At 43.4% G+C, this 22,624-nt stretch overlaps 1 protein-coding gene across 1 annotated transcript; it reads left to right on the top strand.

Moving 5' to 3' along the window:
• The first annotated feature begins 17,389 nt into the window (after positions 1 to 17,389).
• Positions 17,390 to 20,914, top strand: EEF1A1 (eukaryotic translation elongation factor 1 alpha 1). Its single transcript, XM_043439096.1, has 8 exons — positions 17,390 to 17,538; positions 18,466 to 18,643; positions 18,910 to 19,089; positions 19,211 to 19,507; positions 19,589 to 19,739; positions 19,836 to 20,092; positions 20,176 to 20,410; positions 20,504 to 20,914. The coding sequence occupies exons 2-8, from the start codon at positions 18,500 to 18,502 to the stop codon at positions 20,626 to 20,628; spliced, it is 1,389 nt and encodes a 462-aa protein (XP_043295031.1). The 5' UTR covers positions 17,390 to 17,538; positions 18,466 to 18,499; the 3' UTR covers positions 20,629 to 20,914.
• Positions 20,915 to 22,624: the final 1,710 nt, after the last annotated feature.

Genomic DNA, 22,624 nt, shown 5'->3' with positions numbered 1-22,624 from the left:
GTAAAGCAGCTGGGATACAGTAAATAAATGCTCATTTCTACGTATCAAAGGTTTATCTGTTTGCAAACAGTTTATTGGGGAAAGTTAGATACTACCACAAAGACTATTTTTTTTTTTTTTTGGTTTGACTTTTTTTTTTCTTTTTTCTTTTTCTTTATTAGTTGGAGGCTAATTACTTCACATATAAAGACTATTTTTTAGTGGTTAAACTTTTATTTATTTTAGGTTGAAATATCCCTCAGGATATCTAGGATGGGCTTCCCTGATAGCTCAGTTGGTAAAAAATCTGCCCGCAATGCAGGAGACCCCGGTTCAGTCCCTGGGTTGGAGAAGGGAATGGCTTCCCACTCTAGTCTCCTGGCCTGGAGAATTCCATGGACTGTATAGTACATGGGACTGCAGAGTCGGACACGACTGAGTGACTTTCACTTTAACAGCAAAAGAGAAATCAGATGGAAGGGAATGCTTGGGTTTTGCATTTCAGACATTAGAATGTTTCTGTTATAATTTTTTTCCTTTTCTTATTATAATACCTCAGTTGTTTAAAAACATGAATAATGGATTTTCTTTTTCCACCCTGAGTGGTTTGTGGGACATTGGTTCCCTGACCAGGGATCTAACCTGGGCCTTTGTCAGTGAGAGTGCTGAGCCTTAACCACCAGACTGCCAAGGAATTCCCAATATAGTAATGGAATTTTTAAATGGCTTATATTTTGCAGGTCAATTTGAAAAAACAATTTTACTGCACTAACATTGTGAATGAAATTGAAACTACTGATTCAATTTGTTCCATGTGAGAACAAATATTGATTGTTAAGTTTACACATAAGGTAGTTAAGTTCTTGGGGTAACTTCTAGGGTTATTACTTCTAACAATAAAAGGCCAGTAGGATTTCATGGGGCTTACAAAAAGCTAAGAAGAAAAAGGGTTACAAAAAGGGAAGAAAAATAGTTAAGATGTCATTAAAAGACTTTCAAACTGTATTTTAGAATAATTTTAGATTTACAGAAGATTTGCAAAGTAGTGCAGAGAGTTCCCATATACTCTCATTTGTTGTTTAGTCACTAGCTTGTATCCAACTCTTTCATGACACCATGGAATGAGGACAGACAGGCTCCTCCGTCTACGGGATTTCCCAGTCAAGAATACTGAAGTGGGTTGCCCCTTCCTCCTCCAGGAGATCTTCTTGACCCAGGGAGGCAAATTCTTTACTGCTGAGCCACTGGGGAAACCCATGCTCTCATTTAGTAGAATATTTATTTTTAAAAATAACCTAAGTATTTTGTTATGCATGAATACTAATCACAACATCTGGTAACATAATCCTGAAGACTTGGCTGGCCACGCTAGGCTAGCTTCTTTTCCATCTCACTATACCTCAGGACAAAGCTTTTCAGGGGATGGTACTGTTCTCTAAGCCCTTTATTATAAATTCTAGGAAATTTGGCTCCAAGTAACAGCCACACTGGTTGAATACCTTAGGGGAAGCTCAACCTTGACCTTTAGATGACAATGTTAATGATAACTAGCATGGCCTCAATTAAAGAAGCTAGCATGCTTTAAAAACAAAAAATCTATATAGAAGGCATTCTGGTTTCTTCCCATTCTTCCTTAAACAAATCTTTTGTCACATCTTCTAGAGACAGACTTAAATGATGTCTGCACATATGACAGGCATCATACCAAACCATTGTAACTCAGACTGGGACTTGAACCCAGCCAAAACCCACTTCTTCCAACTGGTATCACATACCTGGTTTCAGGACTAATGAAGCTCAGGTTCTTGATGTCTCATGGCAGAAAGAATTCAGTGAGAGACAAAGTGATAGGTAAGAAATGGTTTTATTTAGAGAGGAAACACACTCCAGAGAGTGTGGATTATCTCAGAAGGAGAGAGAACCCTTGAAAGATGGTGCGGTTGGCTTTTATGAAGGGACTTCCTGACTCAGACAGTAAAGAATCTGCCTGCAATGCAGGAGACCCAGGTTTGATCCCTGGGTCGGGAAGATTCCTTGGAGAAGGGAATGGCAACCCACTCCAGTACTCTTGCCTGGAGAATTCCATGGACAGAGGAGCCTGGTGGGACACGCCCGAGTTGGACACGACTGAATGATTAACACTTTCTACTTTCACTTTCATATCTTATATGGGCTGGGTAATTTCACAGGCTAATGAGTGGAAGGATTATTCCAAATATTTTGGGAAAGGGGTGGAGATTTCCAGGAATTGGGCCACTGCCCACTCTTTGGTCTTTGCTGGTCTTGGAACTCTTCTGGCGCCTGCGGGTGTGTTATTTAGCCTGCTGAATTGTTCAGTTCAGTTCAGTCCAGTCACTTAGTCATGTCCTACTCTTTGCGACCCCATGGACTGCAGCACTCCAGGCTGATGTGTTACAATGAGGATACACTGAGGCTTGAGGTCTAGTGGTAGTCGACTCATCTGCCATCTTGGACCCATTTGGTTCTAATGAGCTTATGTCATGTCCTCAGGCTAGACCATTCTTCTTAAGGTTGTGCCCTGTCCCCTTCCCTCCTGTCTCTCTTTTAGTCATAAAACCGAGGTCCCATTTTCTTGCTGCTGATCAGTCAGGCACTGCTTGCTCTTAGCTCCCAGAGGCTGTCTGCGTCCTTTGTCACATGGCCCCTCTGTCTTCAAGTGCTCCTAATCCTTCTCATACTTCAGACCTCTCACTTCCTCTTTGGCCGCCAACCAGAGAAAACTCTCTAATTTTGAAGGACTCTTGATTAGGTCAAGCCCATCCGGATAGTCCATGTTAGGGTTGACAACTCCATGTATCGTAACCCAGTCATGATGAAACTGCTGAATGGTCCATCCCTCTGGAAATAGAAAGTGGTTCTTTTTAGAGAAAAACCCTTTCAAAGATGACAAATATCTAGAGAGAACTGAACCTACATCTACCTGCCTGAAGAGGAAAAATATTTCCTCTTTCATTCTGTCTGTGGTAAAATGTCCTTTCAAACATTTGCCCCCCAATTTAACTTTTAACTGGTTTTTCAGGTCTTAAATCCTCCCCACAAGTATTTGTTAGTACAAGTGTGTCCTAATCAGTGTTGGAAGCTGTAAAGATGGACTCAGGGTCTTCCATGATACAACTTCAAACTGTGTATTCAGCTTGATTTTATTACATTTTTATTTTTTATCCATGCCATGCAGCTTGTGTGATCTTAGTTCCCTGACCAGGGATTGAACTTGGGCCACCGCAGTGGAAGTGGTCCAAGTCCTAATGACTGGACCGCCGGGGGATTCCCAGCTTTGTTTACAGCATTTCTCCAACTCAGTGCTATTGGCCTGTTGGGCTGGATAATCCTTTACTGTGGAGGCTGTCCTGAGGGAGCCCTCTAAGACAGGAATAGCCTCTCTAGGCTCTCCTCTACCTGCTCCATATACCAAGAACATCCCCAGGTCATGACAATAAAAAATGTCACCAGACATTGCTACCCATCCTCTGGTTGAGAACCAGTGTTCTAGAACCACTCAATCCCAGGATTACTCAACTTTCCTTAAACAGACCATGTCTTGAATTATTACTGCTTTCTCAGCCTCAAATGACCATAGAAATCCTTTACATCTTTTAAGACCCATATTCTCTGTGAGGAATTCTCTGAGAATTCCTCAGGTGCAGAGAATCCAATGGCAAACCATATATACCAGGTCCCTCCTTGCCTTCTTAAGACCTGTGGGATCTGTGGGGTTTGTAGGGGAGGGGTGAGTTTGCCTTATAAACTAAGTCAATTGCGCCGAAGGAAGACAATACAGAAACTTTTGTATCAAAAAAATTTATGCAGCGACTTCCCTGGTAGTCCAGTGGCTAACACTCTGCTTCCTACGCAGGGTTCAATCCCTGGTCAGGGAACTACTAGACTCCTTATGAGGCAACTAAGAGTTTGCATGCTTAGTTGTGGCATGTGATCCCACGTGCTGCAATGAAGATCTGGTGCGGCAAAATAAATAAATAAATGACAACAAACATATATTTTTAAAAATGTTGTGCAAAGGAAACTGTCTTAGATTTGGGGGATAAGGAAGCAATAGAAAGGTGACTGAGCTGAGCTCTTAACCAAGTCAGATTTCACCACAAAGGAGGGGTTCACCCAGGTCCTGGTGGGAGCTGGGAACATTTCCAGACACTGTTGCCCTGAAGGAATTTACAATCGAGGAGTAAGAGGGCCACGTTAAGCGTGCTTTCATTGTGGCAAATGATATGCAAAAACAGGGAGAGGCCTAGAGGAGGGCATTCAATCCAGCCTGGGGATTCAGGAAGGACCTCAAGAGGCTTCGTCACTCCACCTCACAGGCTAGAAACTGATGCTTACACCCCTCACCCAAGACCACAGGGCTCAGGAGGAGAACAGACCTGATCAGCCCCAAACCTCTCCAGCCCAGAGCCCTGTTCCTTCTACTCTCCAGGCTCCTCCTTGCAGCCCCAGCACTCAGCTCATTTCTCTTGTTTAGCACTGACTTCATCCCAACAGACATTATATGGCAGCACTTCCCCTAATTAGAGGATACTATATGTAATTTTGCTTAATGACAGTTCCATCAGTTTTATATGTGCCAAAAGTAATTTGGAAAATTAACATCACTTTTAAAAAACAACATTATCTATGTGACTCTGTAAAAGACTGTCAGTTCCTTCTCAAGGACCCCTGAACAATAATGCTTAAAAAGTTTGCTTAGGGACTTCCCTGGTGGTCCAGTGGTTAAGACTCTGCCTGCCAGTGCAGGGGATATGGGTTTAATCCCTGATCCAGGAATCCCTGATCCACATACCTTGGAGCAGCTAAGCCTATGTATCACAACAAGAGAAGTCACTGCAATGAGAAGCCACAACTAGCAAGTAGCCCCAGCTCATTGTAACTAGTGACAGGTCGTGTGCAGCAATGAAGACCCAGCAGAGCCAAAAACAAAATAAATAAATAAAATGAAAAAAATTTTAAAGTTTGCCTATTTGTAAACTGAGGACAGCAATATCAACACTTAGAATAACAGTTAATTTTATTCAGTTAATAACAGTTAATATTCATAAAACACTTAGAAGAGTTCCAGTGTAGGTATGGGCTCAGTAAATGCTATAATGACTGAATGGGGGGAGGATTCATGGGTGGGTAGAAGAAACAGGCGCTTCCCTGGTGGCTCAGCTGGTAAACAATCCACCTGCAATGCAGGAGACCCTGATTCGATCCCTGGGTCAGGAAGATCCCCTGGAGGAGGAAATGGCTACCCACTCCAGTATTCTTGCCTGGAGAATTCCATGGACAGAGAGGCTACAGTCTATGCAGTCGCAAAGAGTCGGATACGACCACGCAAATAACACACACATTTGCTAAGCAGACATCAGGCAGCAATGTCTAGGGTCTCCCCCGAGGGCCTAGGTGAACCCCTAACTCCTAGAAAAATCAAACAAGAAAACATAGTACAAACTCAAAAAAGGAAAAGACCAGGGCTCGTTAGGAGGGCTACTGGAAAACACATGAATTTTGGAATGATTTTTAATGCCAAATGAAGGTTTTTATGATTGATTCTCAAACTGAAGAGAGTGTACATGTGTCAGTGTGTGCATGCTAAGTTGCTTCTGACTCTGTGCTACGCTATGGACTGCAGCCCGCCTGTCTCCCGCTCTGCCCATGGGATTCTAAGGGCAAGAATACTGGAGTGGGTTGCTGTGCCCTCCTCCAGGGGATCTTCCCGACCCAGGGATGGAAACTGCGTCTCTTACATCCTCTGTATTGACAGGTAGGTTCCTTACCACTAGCGCCACATGGAACATGTGTCAGTATAAGAAATTTATTGGAGGAAAAGCAGACTGAAGTCCTAGATTCCCTTTCTATTACATTAATTCGATCATTCATTCAACAAATGTTTGTCGACCATCTACTATGTACTCCTGCAGACGGTGAAGGACAGGGAAGCCTGGCGTGCTGCAGTCCATGGGGAAACAGAGTCCCACATGGCTGAGCGACTGAACAACAACGGCCATGTGCCAGGTACCAGATACCGTGGACAGAAAAAAGAAAGTCAGGCAAGTTTCCCGCTCTCATGGATTATACATTCCAGCAGACAAGATGAAACTGAAATATCAATAGTAGCCAATGCGTAAGGCAATTACATGTTCTGATAGTGTCAAGAAGGAAAGGACGAAGGAGCCACAATGGAAAAGCACAGTGACAGGATCCCTCTGAGAACATAGCATCTGGAATGAGACCAGAGGGAGGAGCTGGAACCAGCCATGTTTCAACCCTGCCCTTGGCTCATCTTAACAACTCCTGTGGCCATAGAAAGCTTATGTGAGCAAAATGTTCCTGCACTGATTGTTTCATTTTATGACAGTTGATTAACACAAGATGCATTTTCTCCCCCAGCTTTCATAGAATCCTGTTTTCTAATTCCAACTGGGCGTTCTGAGAGTGCAGGGCCCCAGTTTCCATTCTATGGCGGCAATTTTCTATGTTCTCTGGCATTCCCGCCACATAATGGGTGTGCCCACATCTGAAGCGGGTCTCTGTAGGCAACTTTTGCTCCAGGTTAAGAATCCAGTAATAGGTTCCTCCCGCCGTCTGGCTCTCATATACTTCCTTTATTGTTAAAGTTTAGTGTCGGAATAAATGTTTCTGAATTTAGGAAGGCTTTACCAGAGACTAATTTTGTAAAAAAAAAATGCTATTTTTTTATTTGTTGTTCATTTAGAGATTTACTTAGGGGTGTATATGTATATATATTTTGTATATATAAATAAGCAAAAAATACCCCACTATATATATAGTGGGGTATTTTTTGCTTCCTTTGGATTATTACATTTTTTTTTCCCATTTATTTCCTTAAAATACAATGAAAATTATGAATTTGTTGTAAGTACCAACAGGAAAGTAAAACTTTAGAAAGTCTCTTCTCATTAGTTAGTTGTAATGTTTTTAAGATTTATGAATTATGAAATAACTTTTGTCATCATTAATGATGATGACTACTGTCTGTTAGACTTTCACTGTGTGCCAGACTGCGTGCTAAGCATTTCGCATTACATTATTTCATTTAATCTATTAAGTATTACATTCTGTTGCAAGTGAAGGAACTGAAGCTCAATAAATAAAGCTCAGGGACTTGCCTAAGGACACAGAGTAAATGTTAGAGACAAGAGTATTCAGGGATTGTCGTTTTAGTCGCTAAGTTGTGTCCAACTCTTTTGTGACCCCATGGACTGTAGCCCGTCAGGCTCCTCTGTTCATGAGATTCCCCAGGCAAGAATACAGGAATGAGTTACCATTTCCTTCTCTAGAGGATCTTTCCAACCCAAGGATCAAACCTGTGTGTCCTGCATTGGCAGGCAGTTTCTTTACCACTGAGCCACAAGGGAAGCCTGATTAGTAAAATATGTCATTAAGTAAAGGTAATATTATAAATGGGATGATGCTTATATTAAACATTAATGAGCTGCTCAGAAAGAAACAATGGAATGACTAAAGTAGTATACATTAAATAACTGTTATAAGGAAATGATAATTCCACCAAACAGTATTTGCCAAGTCTGTTATAATCACTTAAAATAATTTTCTTTCTTGAACCACTCAGATTGTGGGATCTTAGTTCCCTGACCGGGGATGGAACCCATGCTCCCTTGCACTGGGAGTATGGAGTCTTAACCAACAGACCGCCAGGGAAGTCCCATAAACTCTGCTTTTTATTAAAGTGGTTAGCCCATTAATTTTTTTTTTTTTGGCCATGCCATAAGGCATGGAGGATCTTAGTTTTCTGACCAGGGATGGAACGTATGTCCCCTGCAATGGGGCAGAGGCCTGACCACTACACTGTCAGAGCATTCTCCCCATTAACATTTACTGTAATTATTGGGTTTAGGTCTACCATTTTACTATTTTCTTTGTTCCTTCGGCTTTTTGTTCCTCTTCTTCTTTTGGATTGTTTTGGACATTCTTTAGAAGTCCATTTTATCTAATGGCTTTTTAGCTGTATCGCCTTGCATTTGTTTTTACTGTTTGCCCTAAGGTTTACGGTACACACCCTTAACTAGAAACCTTAAAACTGGATTGGCCCATTCACCTTCCATACCTGTCCTTTAAGCTATAATCGTTTTTTGGTTGTTGTTGGATTGGGCTTTTTTTCTTTTTGTCTGTGCTGGGTGTTTGTTGCTGTGTGAGGGCTTTCTCTAGCTGTGATGAGCCGGGGCCACTCTCTAGTTAGGATGCTCAGGCTTCTCATTGTGGCCACTTCTCTGTGGCACACGGGCCCTAGAGCACTGGCTTCAGTACTTGTGGCCCAAGGGCTGAGTTGCTCTGCAGCTTGTGGGGTCTTCCCCAAGCAAGGATCCGACCTGTGTCCCCTGCATGGACAGGCAGATTCTTTTTTTGTTTTTAAATTTGTTTAACTTGTTTTCTTATTTATTTTTGGCTGTGCTGGGTCTTTGCTGCTACTCTCAGGCTTCCGCTAGTTGGGGCCAGTGGGGGCTACTCCCTAGATTGGGCTCCCGATTGCGGCGGCTTCTCTTACTGCGGAGCTTGGGCTCTATGGCATGATTAGGGTACATGGTTGCAGTGCATGGACTCAGTAGTTGTGGCACCTGGGCCTAGTTGTCCTAGGCATGTAGAATCTTCCTGAAACCCTTGTCCCCTACACTGGCAGGTGAATTCCTAACCACTGGACCACCAGGGAAGTCTTCCCTAAGAAGACTTACTGTCTTGAGCTTCACTGAACGGATTGACTCTTTCCTTCACCAGATTTGGGAAGTGTTCAGCCATTATTTTTCCATAACATACTGATTAATGTTGACCCTCTACCCCCAGTTTTTAAGCAGTTCTACCAATAGCATACACACACTTCCTACAACTAAAAAAATATATATATTTTTAAAATTTTGAGTCAATTAGTTAACAATGGCACAGGAATGCAACTCATTCTTTATTCATTCACTCATTCATTTAACTGGAGAAGGCAACGGCACCCCACTCCAGTACTCTTGCCTGGAAAATCCCATGGGCGGAGGAGCCTGGTAGGCTGCAGTCCATGGGGTTGCTATGAGTCGGACAGGACTTAGCGACTTCACTTTCACTTTTCACTTTCATGCATGGGAGAAGGAAATGGCAACCCACTCCAGTGTTCTTGCCTGGAGAATTCCAGGGACAGAGGAGCCTGGTGGGCTTCTGTCTATGGGGTCACACAGAGTCAGACATGACTGCAGCAACTTAGCAGCAGCATTCATTTAATACACAATTACTGGGCAGGAACTGTTTTAGGTGCTGAGGATAGGCTAATAAACACACAAAATTATATTAGTTAACACTTAGAAAATGTAACAAATATTAAAAATATACATTAAACGGGAATTCCCTGGAGGTGCAGTGGTTAGGACTCTATGCTTTCACTGCCAGAGGTCTGAGTCCAATCCTTGGTTGATCCCACAAGTTGTGCAGTGTGGCAAACAAACAAAATAAATTAACTTATTTAATTATCATAACAACTCAGTAACATTTGTATCCCTATTTTACAGATGAAGAAACAGAACTTAAAGAGATTAAGTAATGTTGTCAAAGGTCACATATCAGAGCTGACCTTTGAACCTAACTAGTCTAGCTCTAGGATGTGCACTTTAAAATCCTCGCTGACTGAAAAATAAATAAAATCACCAACTCCCAAAGCTTGCTCAAACTCATGTCCTTTGGGTCGGTGATGCCATCCAACCATCTTATCCTCTGTCGTCCCCTTCTCCTCCTGCCTTCACTCCTTCCCAGCATCAGGGTCTTTTCCAATGAGTCAGTTCTTCGCATCAGGTGGCCAAAGTATTGAAGCTTCAGCTTCAGCATCAGTCCTTCCAATGAATTTTCAGGACTGATTTCCTTTAGGGTGGACTGGTTGGATCTCCTTGCAGTCCAAGGGACTAGTGGTAAAGTCCAGGTGGCGCTGATGGTAAAGAATCTGCCTGCCAAAGCAGGAGATGCAAGAGATGCTGGTTTGATCCTTGACTTGGGAAGACCCCTGGGAGTAGGAAATGGCAGACCACTCCAGTATTCTTGCCTGGAAAATTCCATGGACAGAGGAGCCTGGTGGGCTACAGTCCATGGAGTCACAAAGAGTCAGACATGACTGAGGGCATGCCCATGTGCACACACACACACACATTCACATGGTGGTTTTTAGATTCTTTTTTCATTTTGAGTGAGTGTCTTCTAAAACAAAAAAGATGATCTAATAGCTTACCATAGTGGTTCCCCAGATACTGAGACTTGGTTTTCCCTTTTCATTAATGACTGTGTCATGCTGTTTCCCAAGCAATCATTAAATGTAAGATGGTTGAGTGTTTTTTAAAAATAAGTCTCTAAGGGAACCTGAGTTCAATCCCTGGTCAGGGAACTAGATCCCACATGCCACAACTGAGAGCTCACATGCCACAACTAAAGATTCTATACGCTGCAACTGAAAAAGAAAAAAAAAAAAAAGATCCCAAGTGCCACAGCTAAGACCTGGTGCAGCCCAATAAATAAATAAATATATTTTTAAAAGGTCTCTAAAGTTCTTTTGCAACAAGTACAGCTTGCTGGTAGATATACGGGACGCAAACAGTACTGGAAAAACAGAGGCGATGACATAGCAGCAATTTTAAAAAAAAACTATGTTAAAATAATTTTTTGAAAAAGATACAGGGCATTTAATCTTGGAAAATACAAGGATGTGAAAGGACTTCAGAATTAAGGGTGACTGTTTAAGCTGCTTTTGATTTTTAAAGATCCTAGTTTTAAAAAACTTTAACATTTATAACTTTACAATATTGAATACATAGCATCGTCAAGATTCTGAAAATGAATCTGCTAGGGAAATTAATAAGCAAATCTAAACTGCCGGATGTTAAATACAGAGGGCAAGGCAAGGTCACTGTGGCATCTTCTTCGTAAAGAAACTTCACTCTATGACAAGATTCCAGCTAACAAGGACTCTCAAATAACAACAAAAAAGAATAACAAGCAACAGTTAAGATTTATTGGATGTTTACCAGGTTCCAGGCATTGGGTTAAGTTCTTTACATTGATTGTCTTTAATCTTGCCACAATCCTCCAGGGTAGATATTATTTATTATTATCTGCACTTTACAGATATGAAAACCGAGACTTAGGTTAAATCACTTGCTTAACATCCCATCACCAGCTATGGTGAACCCAACAGGGATTTGAGAGAAGGCTTTCTGACTGCAGATCTGTCTCACTTTGAAAGCACTAGATAATACACACATCAGGTGAAAAAACAAAGAAAAGGAAAAAAGAAAAATTCCCTGTCAATTATTGTTCTAACTTGGTGCAAAAAACCACGCTCAGCACTTGAGATTCTTACCTTGTTCTTACAGCAGCCTTACAGGGTAAGTACTACCATCTTCTTTTGATAGAGGAGGGATCTGAAGTTTAAAGAGGCCAATAAACTTGCTCAGAGCCACATATTCAGCAAGTGATGGATCCAAGGCTTGGTCCCAGGTCCATTTGTCTCCGAAGCCCTGGTTTCTTTGGGGGACTCAGTGAATACCCCCAGGTAGCTCTTGCTCTCTGTTCCTATCTGTGAAGGCGCAAACTCTCCTTCTCACCGTTTCTAGGGCAATCATCCAAAACACCCACCCTCCATGGCCTCCTTCCACTGACCAACTCCCACAGTTCCCACCCAACCAGGTGAGACCCTCTCTACTCTGAGCAGATCTCCTGTCTGCTGTCCTCATCCACTGTCCTCATCCCAATCTGGGTCCCTCCTGACTGCTCAAAAGCACCCCAGGCTTACCTGGTTCTAGCACTCATGTCCCACTGGAGTCACCTGCATACTGTTCGTTTCCTCTCCCTACCTCTCTGGACTTCTGCCACGCATACCACGCAGCAGTGATTGTTTCTGTGTCTTGCTAAGCATCTGGCACACAGAGGTGGTTGTTCGTGACTGTACTCGTCTTGTGGGATCTTAGTTCCCCAACTAGGGATCAAACCTGGGACAGAGTCCTAACCCTGGGGTCACCTGGGAATTCCCTCAACTAATGTTTGATGGCTGGATAAATAAACAGTGACCTCTGAAGTCCTATTCAGTTACTGTATTGTACTGAAGGCCATAAGTTGAAAGTTGCTGCCATTTGTGAAAATCACACACACACACATACATACACAGTCACATTGTCACACATATTGGTGAACTGACAGTTCTAATATTTACAAGGGATGGATTAAAGTACTCATTATTGGAATGAATAATGACAATTGGCAGAGAAATTTCTCTGTGTCTTGAACAGATTTTTCTTTCTTGTTTTTTGAAAGTGCTAACAAATTCTTTTCTAATTATAAGAGCACTAATGCTTGTAAAAATGGTCTGCATCTTCAGTTATATTATCTCAGTTCTGTAAAATACATGTCATAAGATACTGTACAGTAGGATAATGAGTTAAAGGGTGACTTTTGCCCCAAGATTACATAGCTAATAAATAAAATTGCTTGGGGACTTCCTTGGTGGTCCAGTGGCTAGACTGAGCTTCTCATGCAGGGTACCTGGGATTAATCCCTGGTCAGGGAACTAGACCCCCGTGCTGCAACTGAAGATCCTGCATGCTGCAACTAAGACCCAGCACAACCAAATAAATAAATAAAAAGAAATAATTGTAAAAATAAATTGCTGTGAACAGACTCCAGCTCTTCTTTTAATCCAGTGTTCGTTCCATGTTATCTATGTATGTTAAGTCGATTTAGTCATGTTCAACTCTGGGCAACCCTATGGACTGTAGTCCACCATGCTCTTCTGTCTATGGGATTCTCCAGGCAAGAGTACTGAAGTGCATTTTCATACCCTCCTGCAGCGGATCTTCCCAACCCAGGGATCGAACCTGCATCTCTTGTGTCTCCTGCATTGGCAGGCAGGTTCTTTACCGATAGCAGCATCTGGGAAGCCCAATGTTATCTATGAAGACATAGATACTGTAGATAGACACAGATATTGTGGAGTCACAATAAGCAGTTAGGGAAGATTATTTATCCTTTCCTTCATACCAAAGGAGAAAGCATATAACCTGGTAGGCACTGGATTTGAAATAATGAGAGCAGTAGCAGAAATATTTTTAGTTTCCTTAATTTTCCTGGCATATTCTTTATACTTTCGCTAAACTGCTAAAAAAAAAAAAAAAAAAAAAGATGAGTAACATTTCACTGTATAACTTCTGTACAATTTTTTACTATGTACCTATTTCAACATGTTTACAAATAAAAGGATAGCAATGAGTTTATCTTCTCTACTGAATTACATTAGCATCACAAGGTATACCAACTGAGGGCAGGTGTTCTCCAAAATACCTATAGAAACACGGTCTTTACTAGATAATTGAATGCCCCCGGTGGTATCTTTTCATGTCGTTGAATATTAGAAGAATAGAATTGTGAAGTAGGGGCTCAGTAAGAGTAATGAGCAGACCCATGTAACACACGAACTGAGAAGTCAAGACTGCTGGGTATCACAGATCTGTAAGCAGCAGACAGAGGTCTCCTTGATCCAAAACCTCTGCAATTTTCATTAGACTGTGCTGCCTAGACCTACTGGTAAAAGTCTCTGGTCAGATTTTTTTTGGTTTCAATGCTGCTCTGCTGGACACAATGTCCTCACAGAAAAGATCTCCAATATTTATAAAGTGTAAAAAGCAAGGTGATCTATTTTATTTTGCTACTTTCGCAGAAATAAAGCGAAACTTGAAAAAAGAACTTATGTCTGCATTTGCCTATTACCCACATACTCTCAGTTGCCCACAGGCTCTCCATCTGTAAAGTGCGTGTGCTGGGATTACATTAAATATTGCAAATATTAGAACAGTGCCTGACATTCTGAAGTACCGTTTTACTTTGGTTCTCAGTTCAAATTCCCTGGCATAATCATTTTCTAAACTACCCTTTTAAAAATAATTTTCAATTGGCAGAGGCAAGATAAAAATGTGGCAAGCCACAGCAAAAACGTAATTACTTAAAGCTGCTCTAAATTTGGCCCCAAACAGAGTGATTAGCCAATACCGAAAGACGCTTGGTGAATCACAATTACTGTAAAGATATCCCAAAGAAATTGTTCACTATTTTACTGAAGACATTTATTTGGTTATTACCAAGATCTTTTTTTCCCCCCACTAAAAGGGGTCGCAAAGATGTTGACGACAATGTATTTTAACAGCTTGCTACTTTGAAGGGTATAAGCAACTTGAAGGAAAATCTCAAGCAAAATAACGACCTTATATTGCGACCCCCAAAACAAATTTATAAGTCTCGACAACGTTACTGTTACCGCTTGAGTATCTAAGTTAGAGGCACACCGTGACTGCTGTAACGCGGTGGGAAAAGATGTGCTAGGATTACGTGCAAAACAGGGGGTCCAAGGAAAAGGGCGGACGCGCGAGGGTAACGAAATCCATCCCCCGCCCAGGCCACGCGGGGTTTTCGGCCTCCTCCCAGGCGCTTCCTTCCGCCGTCCGCGTCCAGATAGTGACCTCAAGCAGGGGGCGGGGCCGCCGCGGCGCTGAGTGAGCCGATTCCGCGGCCGCCGCCCGCCCGGCCTGCCCACAGGTGTCGGAGCGCACGCGAGGCGCGGGCTCGCCTTCCCGTGCACGCCGGCGCGCCCTGAGCCGCGCGGGGCTGCTCTGCGACGCGCTTCCCCTCCGCCCTCCGCGTCCGCCCGGAGCACGGACGTGGGCTCTGCTCCGAGCAGCGGCTTGGGGCCGCCGTCTAACCCTAACTCGCTTTATGGCTCGAGATCTCTCCAGTTCTCTAAAGTCTCGGCCATTAGCGCAGCAGGACTGAGAACACCCCGTGGGTGGTGCTCTGTAGGTTACTTACGTGATCAATCAAGGACTGTTGTAAAATTTTGCAGTTCCCTAGGAACTATTTTGAAGAAGGATTCTCTGGAAGGTATTTATAAAGTGTATATACGGATCCGCAGGCTCAGGCCTTGGGGACAACTTTCAATTAATTGTGCCTATTTTACAGAGGTCACGTGCCTCACTTTTATTTCTTCTAAACTGAAATTATATTGGATGTTTTCCTCTTACCAATATCTGTTTTCATTTTGACTTTTCTTTCTTCGATTAGCTACTAACTACAATTCCGGATTTCATGTAAAACTTTGAAATATTCAACTTTTGGTGTCTTGAGTCTTTGCTTCCTTCCCTCCTGTCACCAAATAACCGGTTCTTTAAGTTTTCAAAATGTTGTCAGTCCTCTTAGTATGGCCTCCAATAATGTACACACCTAAACCATCTGAGGAGTATGGAAAGAAAGCCTGGCAAAGAAGCATGTAAAATAATAAATCTAATGTGGCAGCCTAATCTTAATATGAAATAACACTGTACTGTTAATATCACTGTGATACACAAATATAACTGTGGGAATCTAGTTCCAAGAGATTAGCCATTAATAATATTTCCAAGTTAATAAGAGCAGAGGTTATTTGCATTGTTCTATTGCTAGTGATTTATTTTCACTTGTACTTCTTACATCTTTATCTTATTACAAACATGAACTATCAAGATAATTTCATTCCACACACATATGACTGGGTAAGGGCACTAGGAAAACGCACTATGAGGAAAGAATTTGTGGAAGAAGAAAAGCTAGAAATATAGACATTATAGAAAAGACTTGTGGCCAGAAACAGATGTTATACGTATTTCTAGAGAAACTTCATACGGCTTAGTTTCTTTCATGAAAACTATCTCAATGTTAAAACAAGCCTACAGACTCCTAATGAAGAAAGAAAAACTTGATTTTTAGAAATGTATGGCTACAGAGAATGGTAAAACAAGACGTAGGAAGGCTGTAACAAAAGACTTTCTTTTAAAAAGAAAAAAAAAAGGCATTTGGATTCTGAGAAGTGACTGAAAGCTAGGACTGGAAGAACTATATTTTAGAATGAAATTGAAAGAAAACACCATGGAAATTTGCCTTTTATCTGCTTCCCACTGTTTTATATATGTTTTCCTCTTCTAATTTGATTATGGGTTCCTCTCCTAAAGGGGGTGCTTCTTTTGCGCGTGCCACAGAGCTTCACTTTGCCCTGGACACATAGTAGGTTCTCAAATATGTGTTAACAGATTGGCTCAAAAAGTTGTCCAGATGTGTTACATGTGGAAGAAGAGACAAAATGTGTTAGTCACTCTGCCGTGTCTGACTCCGCGATCCCATGGACTGCAGCCCGCCAGGCTCCTCTGTCCATGAAATTCTCCAGGCAAGAATACTGGAGTGGGTTGCCAGTATTTCCTTCTCCAAGAAAATGATCTAGTAATTAAGCTCATTAAAGATAAAGCTTTTTCTGCAGGAGTGTTTCTGAGAGTCTGCCCTTATTGCCAAACTAAAAAGGCCTCATCCAGTCTCACCTTAGATTTATGCCTAAAATGTAGTTACAAGCAACAGAGTGACGGAAAATGAGGCTATTTACTTACACGGGATAGGCCATTTTTGGGAAGCAGTGATTTCACAGCAGTGTCGGAGACTGTAAACTGCGTGGATAAGCTTGCTGATGCTGTAGATCTTAGTCTCTACATGAGATCATGTGGAAAGGCTGAATGTGAGAAATTCTTTTTAGGTTTTCCATGCTTGCAATCAAACGAGTGTACACTGGAAAATGTACCAGGAGACCAGACACAGACTCAGGATTTCGTTAACGTAATAACACTAGAGTTAGAAGTAACGTAAACTGCAGGATTTAAGTCTATTCTAAACTGAAAAACTGGACATCTGGAGTACCACATGGCGTGACTGTGTGGTATGAACTTTGAATAAAAGCTTGAATGGCGAAAGCCAAGAGGCTGCCCCTGGAGCATATTCGTCCAGCTGCTGGCCTCCGAACCGAACCACTCGTGGATTCTCCGGCCCTGTCGGCTCTCCGCCCGGATCCCCGGGCCTTAGACTTCTCTCCAGCCGGAAGGGGCACGGAGGGCAGGAGCCGGTGAAGCACCAGCCCCGGTACAGCAGGCGGCTCGAGGAGTTGGCCCGGAACCCGCGAGACGGCAAGGCTGGGGACGGGAGATGGACTGCGGGGTAAAGGGACACCCCAACCTCGGTCTCTGCAGTTAAACTGGGAATGGTATAGAGGGAAGCTTCTGGACGTCCCCACCCGGCCGCCTCCACGCCGCCCCACCCCCCAGCTGTGCAGCGAGTAATTCATACAAAAGGAGGACTCGCCTCTGCCCGGGGGAAGCCCAGGGACCGTCGATAAACTCCCACTACCCTGGAACCGAGGGAGCGCTCGTTCCCGCCCCCCACCCACCCGCTCTCGTCCTCCTCTGGATCGAGAGGAGCATGCGCGGGCCGCCCAGCGCTCGTCAGTGGGCTGAGCGTACATCCCCCACGGTCCCCGAGACGTGGGGGGAGGGGACGGAAATTGAACTGGTGCCTGGTGGAGGCGGCGCGGGGTAAACTGGGAAAGTGGTGTCGTGTGCTGGCTCCGCCCCTTTCCCCGAGGGTGGGGGCGAACCGTATATAAGTGCCGTAGTCCCCGTGAACGTTCTTTTTCGCAACGGGTTTGCCGCCAGGACACAGGTGAGTGCCGGGTGTGGCTTCGGTGGGCCCGGCCTCCGCCGCCGGCCGCGGCCTTCGCGTGCGTGTGTCTCCCACCGCGCCCGTGGGCATCTTCACCATGTTCTTGTCCCGAATTTCGGGGTGTGAGCGGGGGAGGGGTGTGGGGAGTTGGAGGCCTTGCGCTTTTCTCACAGCCCCTTCGCCTCGTGCTTGGGTTGAGGCCTGGGATGTGGCACCGTGGTCGCTGCTGCGTGTGGATGCCCCCTCGCTTTGCCGTCCGGTTCCCCCCCTGTCCGCTGCCACACACTAACTATTGAAGAACTCCACATAGCCGCGGGTTTTTAGGCCTTGGCACTTCACCCGAGGCCGGCCGGGGGCTGATAGGATGGGCTTCTCGGCGCTTCTCGGATTCCGTGGTCGGGGGGAGCCGCGAGGCGCGGAGGGCGCGGGCCTGCTTCCTCGGCGCACATGCCAGCGCGGCCTCGCTGGGCCGAGGCGGGGCGGGAGCCGTGGCGGCCGGGCGAGCTGAGAGCGCCGCCCCGCCCGGCACCAGTTGCGTGCGCGGAAAGATGGCCGCTCCCCGGCCCCGTTGCACGGCTTCAAAATGGAGGACGCGGCGGCCCGGGCGGGGAGCGGCCGGTGAGTCACCCGCACAAAGGCCCCGGGCCCGTCCCTGCCTGGCGCCGCTTCCATGGGACCCCCACCCCCCCACCCCAAGCGGCGGACAGGGTGCTGTCTTGGCTGCTCGACGCCTCGCGGTTCCAGAGCGACACATGGGGTGGGGGAGGGGGTTCTGGACGGTGGAGCTTATGGGTGGAGACTTGAGTTGGGCCAGCTTGGCGCTGGTTGTAATGCTCCTTGGAATTTGCCCTTGGAGTTTGGATCGTAGCTTTTTCTTCAGCTTCCGGACAGTGGTTTAAAGTGTTTCCCACCCCCTTTCCAATTTAGGTGTCGTGAAAACCACCGTTAAACCTAAGCCAAAATGGGAAAAGAGAAGACCCACATCAACATCGTTGTCATTGGGCACGTAGATTCAGGGAAGTCTACCACGACTGGCCATCTGATCTACAAATGTGGCGGGATCGACAAGAGAACAATTGAGAAGTTCGAGAAGGAGGCTGCCGAGGTAGGCAAACTTAACGATGAGAATATTGGCTGAGCAAGTGCATTGAGTGGTAATTTTCCGAAAACTAGCCACTAGTCTAGACTTTACTAGTTAAAAGGTAAATTGCAAAGTTTGCTGATAAGTCAGTTAACTTTTGAGAAGAAAGGAAATGCACTTAAGTGTAACAGTTGTGAGTGAAATCGAGCATTTTTTCCAAGTTTGGGAAAATTTCATGCTGGAGTTAGATAATGTTTTAGTTACCAAGTAATCGTCCTTAATCTTTGTAGATGGGAAAGGGCTCCTTCAAATATGCCTGGGTCTTGGACAAACTGAAAGCTGAACGTGAGCGTGGTATCACCATTGATATCTCCCTGTGGAAATTTGAGACCAGCAAGTACTATGTTACTATCATTGATGCCCCAGGACACAGAGACTTCATCAAAAACATGATTACAGGCACATCCCAGGTTTGTGAGACTTAAAAACTACTGAAAATAACTCTTCGGGTCTGGTTTTTACACTGGCAAAACCATGGATCCTTTTGAAGAACTTACGTTTAACAGGATGTGCACTTGTTTTTTTTCAAAGGCTGACTGTGCTGTCCTGATTGTTGCTGCTGGTGTTGGTGAATTTGAAGCCGGTATCTCCAAGAATGGGCAGACCCGTGAGCATGCCCTTCTGGCTTACACTCTGGGTGTGAAACAACTAATTGTTGGAGTTAACAAAATGGATTCCACTGAGCCACCCTACAGCCAGAAGAGATACGAGGAAATTGTTAAGGAAGTCAGCACCTATATTAAGAAAATTGGCTACAACCCCGACACAGTAGCATTTGTGCCAATTTCTGGCTGGAATGGTGACAACATGCTGGAGCCAAGTGCTAACGTAAGTGATTTTCAAAGTTTTTAATACTTAAGTACTGTAAGGGGGTTTAGTTTGATGGTAACACAGCATTTCTTGTTTTAGATGCCATGGTTCAAGGGATGGAAAGTCACCCGTAAGGACGGCAACGCCAGTGGAACCACCCTGCTTGAAGCTCTGGATTGCATCCTGCCACCAACTCGCCCAACTGACAAACCCTTGCGTTTGCCTCTCCAGGATGTCTACAAAATTGGTGGTAAGTAGAATAAAACCATTAAATTTGTCTGGGTTGGTATAATATCTTCTGTCTGCTCTTGAGGCATTTATTAAGTGCTGTAAATGTTTACTTTAGGTATTGGTACTGTCCCTGTGGGTCGTGTGGAGACTGGTGTTCTCAAACCTGGCATGGTGGTCACCTTTGCTCCAGTCAATGTAACAACTGAAGTGAAGTCTGTAGAAATGCACCATGAAGCATTGAGTGAAGCCCTTCCTGGAGACAATGTGGGCTTCAATGTCAAGAACGTGTCTGTCAAAGATGTCCGTCGTGGCAATGTGGCTGGTGACAGCAAAAATGATCCACCCATGGAAGCTGCTGGCTTCACAGCTCAGGTAACATTTAGAGAGAGGTTTTCATTTACTGCTATAACTTTAAGGGTCTTTGAGACGCTACTAAATGCAAGTCTTTTTTGCAGGTGATTATTTTGAACCATCCAGGCCAAATCAGTGCTGGATATGCACCTGTGCTGGATTGTCACACAGCTCACATCGCTTGCAAGTTTGCTGAGCTGAAGGAGAAGATTGATCGTCGTTCTGGGAAAAAGCTGGAAGATGGCCCTAAATTCTTGAAATCTGGTGACGCTGCCATTGTTGATATGGTTCCTGGCAAGCCCATGTGCGTCGAGAGCTTCTCTGATTATCCTCCCCTGGGTAAGGATGTTTTTCTGCTGTAATTAAAAACTTAATTTTAGAAGTAAAGGTTTGGAAAATGTCTTATGGTAATACAATGTTTGTTTTCCATAGGCCGTTTTGCTGTGCGTGACATGAGACAGACGGTCGCTGTGGGTGTCATCAAGGCAGTGGACAAGAAGGCAGCTGGAGCTGGCAAGGTCACCAAGTCTGCCCAGAAAGCTCAGAAGGCTAAATGAATATTATCCCCAACACCTGCCACCCCAGTCTTAATCAGTGGTGGAAGAACGGTCTCAGAACTGTTTGTCTCAATTGGCCATTTAAGTTTGATAGTAAAAGACTGGTTAATGATAACAATGCATCGTAAAACCTTCAGAAGGAAAGGAGAATGTTTTTGTGGACCATATGTTTTGTGTGTGGCAGTTTAAGTTATTAGTTTTTAAAATCAGTACTTTTTAATGAAAACAACTTGACCAAAAATCTGTCACAGAATTTGAGACCCATTAAAAAAAGTTTAATGAGAAACCTGTGTCTTCTTTTGGTCAACACTGTAACTCCCTATAGTACTACTTTGGTAAGAGTTGCTCATAAGCTATTTCTGGTAAAACAATTTTCAAATTATGCGTTTGTATTTCTAGGGTGGAGCTTCAGGTTTGTTAACCTTGTGTTGAGAGAACTCATCTGTTTTAATAACATCTTAAGCATTGGTGCAACACTTTCTAGATTAGGACAGATGAGCAAAGTAACTTTTATATGTAAGCTAGTTTGTAAGGTCAGATTCTATAGTATAAAAGCTCCTGTTGCATATAAAATTTTATGGTTACATAAATAAGTAAATATGTCAGTTTCCCAGTTATGAGGATGTGCATTCACATTTATAATAAGTAGTTAATCTAAAATGTGAGGCTTAAACAGTATTGAGTACTGCCCTGCTAGAGTTAATTGTATACAGGTTCTAGGAAAAATAAAAGATGCTGGAGGCTAATTGTGTTTCCTGTTACTTAAATAGAAATGAACTTTATATAGGAATTCTCATCTAATGGGCATGGTTGGGTGAAGAGAACATTGCTACATTGGAGAGAGAAGATCTTATGGTGGTAAATCAGCGTAAGTGAGGAAGTAATGGCCCATTTGGGTCTGAGTGTAGGTTAATGTTTTCAAACTTCCATTTTAAAAACTAGAAAGGAAATTGGAAAGTTGTAATTTGTAGGTTGCTATAATTTGACAGTTGGATGAAAATAACCCTTAACTCTAGAGGAATTTGGTAACCTGTCAATTGCAGGGCTTCATCACAAATGGGAAAAACTAGGTGGTCAGTTGGTAATTGGTCTCTGGGTATAAGCAATGTAGTTCTAAGTTAACTTTGGTTTTGATAGTAAATCTTAATGCATTTGCAGAAACTGAGTAATTCTGTATTTGATAACTTGGCTTTTATAATATGAAAGGAAAATTAATCCAGTTGAAACTATTGAAATCACACCAGATACCATTCTAGAAGCCTTTTTTTTTTTTTGCAAATAGCATCCTGTGAGCTGTAGACCGGTAGATTGCTGATTGAAGTTTTTCCTGGGTAAAAATTATATGGCCATTGGTAGGGGCTCTAAAATGACAAAGATTTGGTCCCTAGCTTGTCCCTTAATTTTTGACAGGTATGGTGTTAACTGATTAAAGGAGATATGAATAAAGATTGCTAGTTAGTATATAGCTGAATGTAAAGCTGACAGTTACCAGGAGAGTTGTCTTCACAACGAAGATTTCATTGCAGAAAATGGCTTTGATTAAGGGGAAGTTTTAAGGAGAGCAAGACAATTGGCATACTTAGAACCATAGATTTCTTGTCTGTACAGAATTGCTGTGAGCACCACCTACTGGTGGTCACTACAGACTGTTTAAAAGTCTAGGTTCAGGATGAATGTTGTGCTCAGTTTTTTATACAGTTGCCTTTCTGAACATGAACTGACTGAAAAAAAGATTTTTCTAAAACAAACTGGTGCTTGACCTTAAACCCCATTTTTAAATTTGCCGTGTTGTTGAAATGGAGTCTTGTTGAAACTTGGCCCCGGGAATTCTTGTGTGGTTTCAGAATATGAGAGGCAGTCTGATTTCTGAAAAAATGATTCTTCTTCCTATTCCCAGAATAGGCAGTCTAGAATAGGATGAGTTTTGGCCAGATTAACAATGCTTTGGTGGTTTTATCAAGAGCATGAGTAATTCATCTGATTGGGTTCTGGTCTG

Source organism: Cervus canadensis, chromosome 20 (assembly GCF_019320065.1).
Source record: "Cervus canadensis isolate Bull #8, Minnesota chromosome 20, ASM1932006v1, whole genome shotgun sequence".
Lineage (NCBI taxonomy): Eukaryota > Metazoa > Chordata > Mammalia > Artiodactyla > Cervidae > Cervus > Cervus canadensis.
The sequence above is the reverse complement of the archived record's forward strand: the minus strand, read 5'-3'. Positions and strand labels throughout refer to the sequence as shown.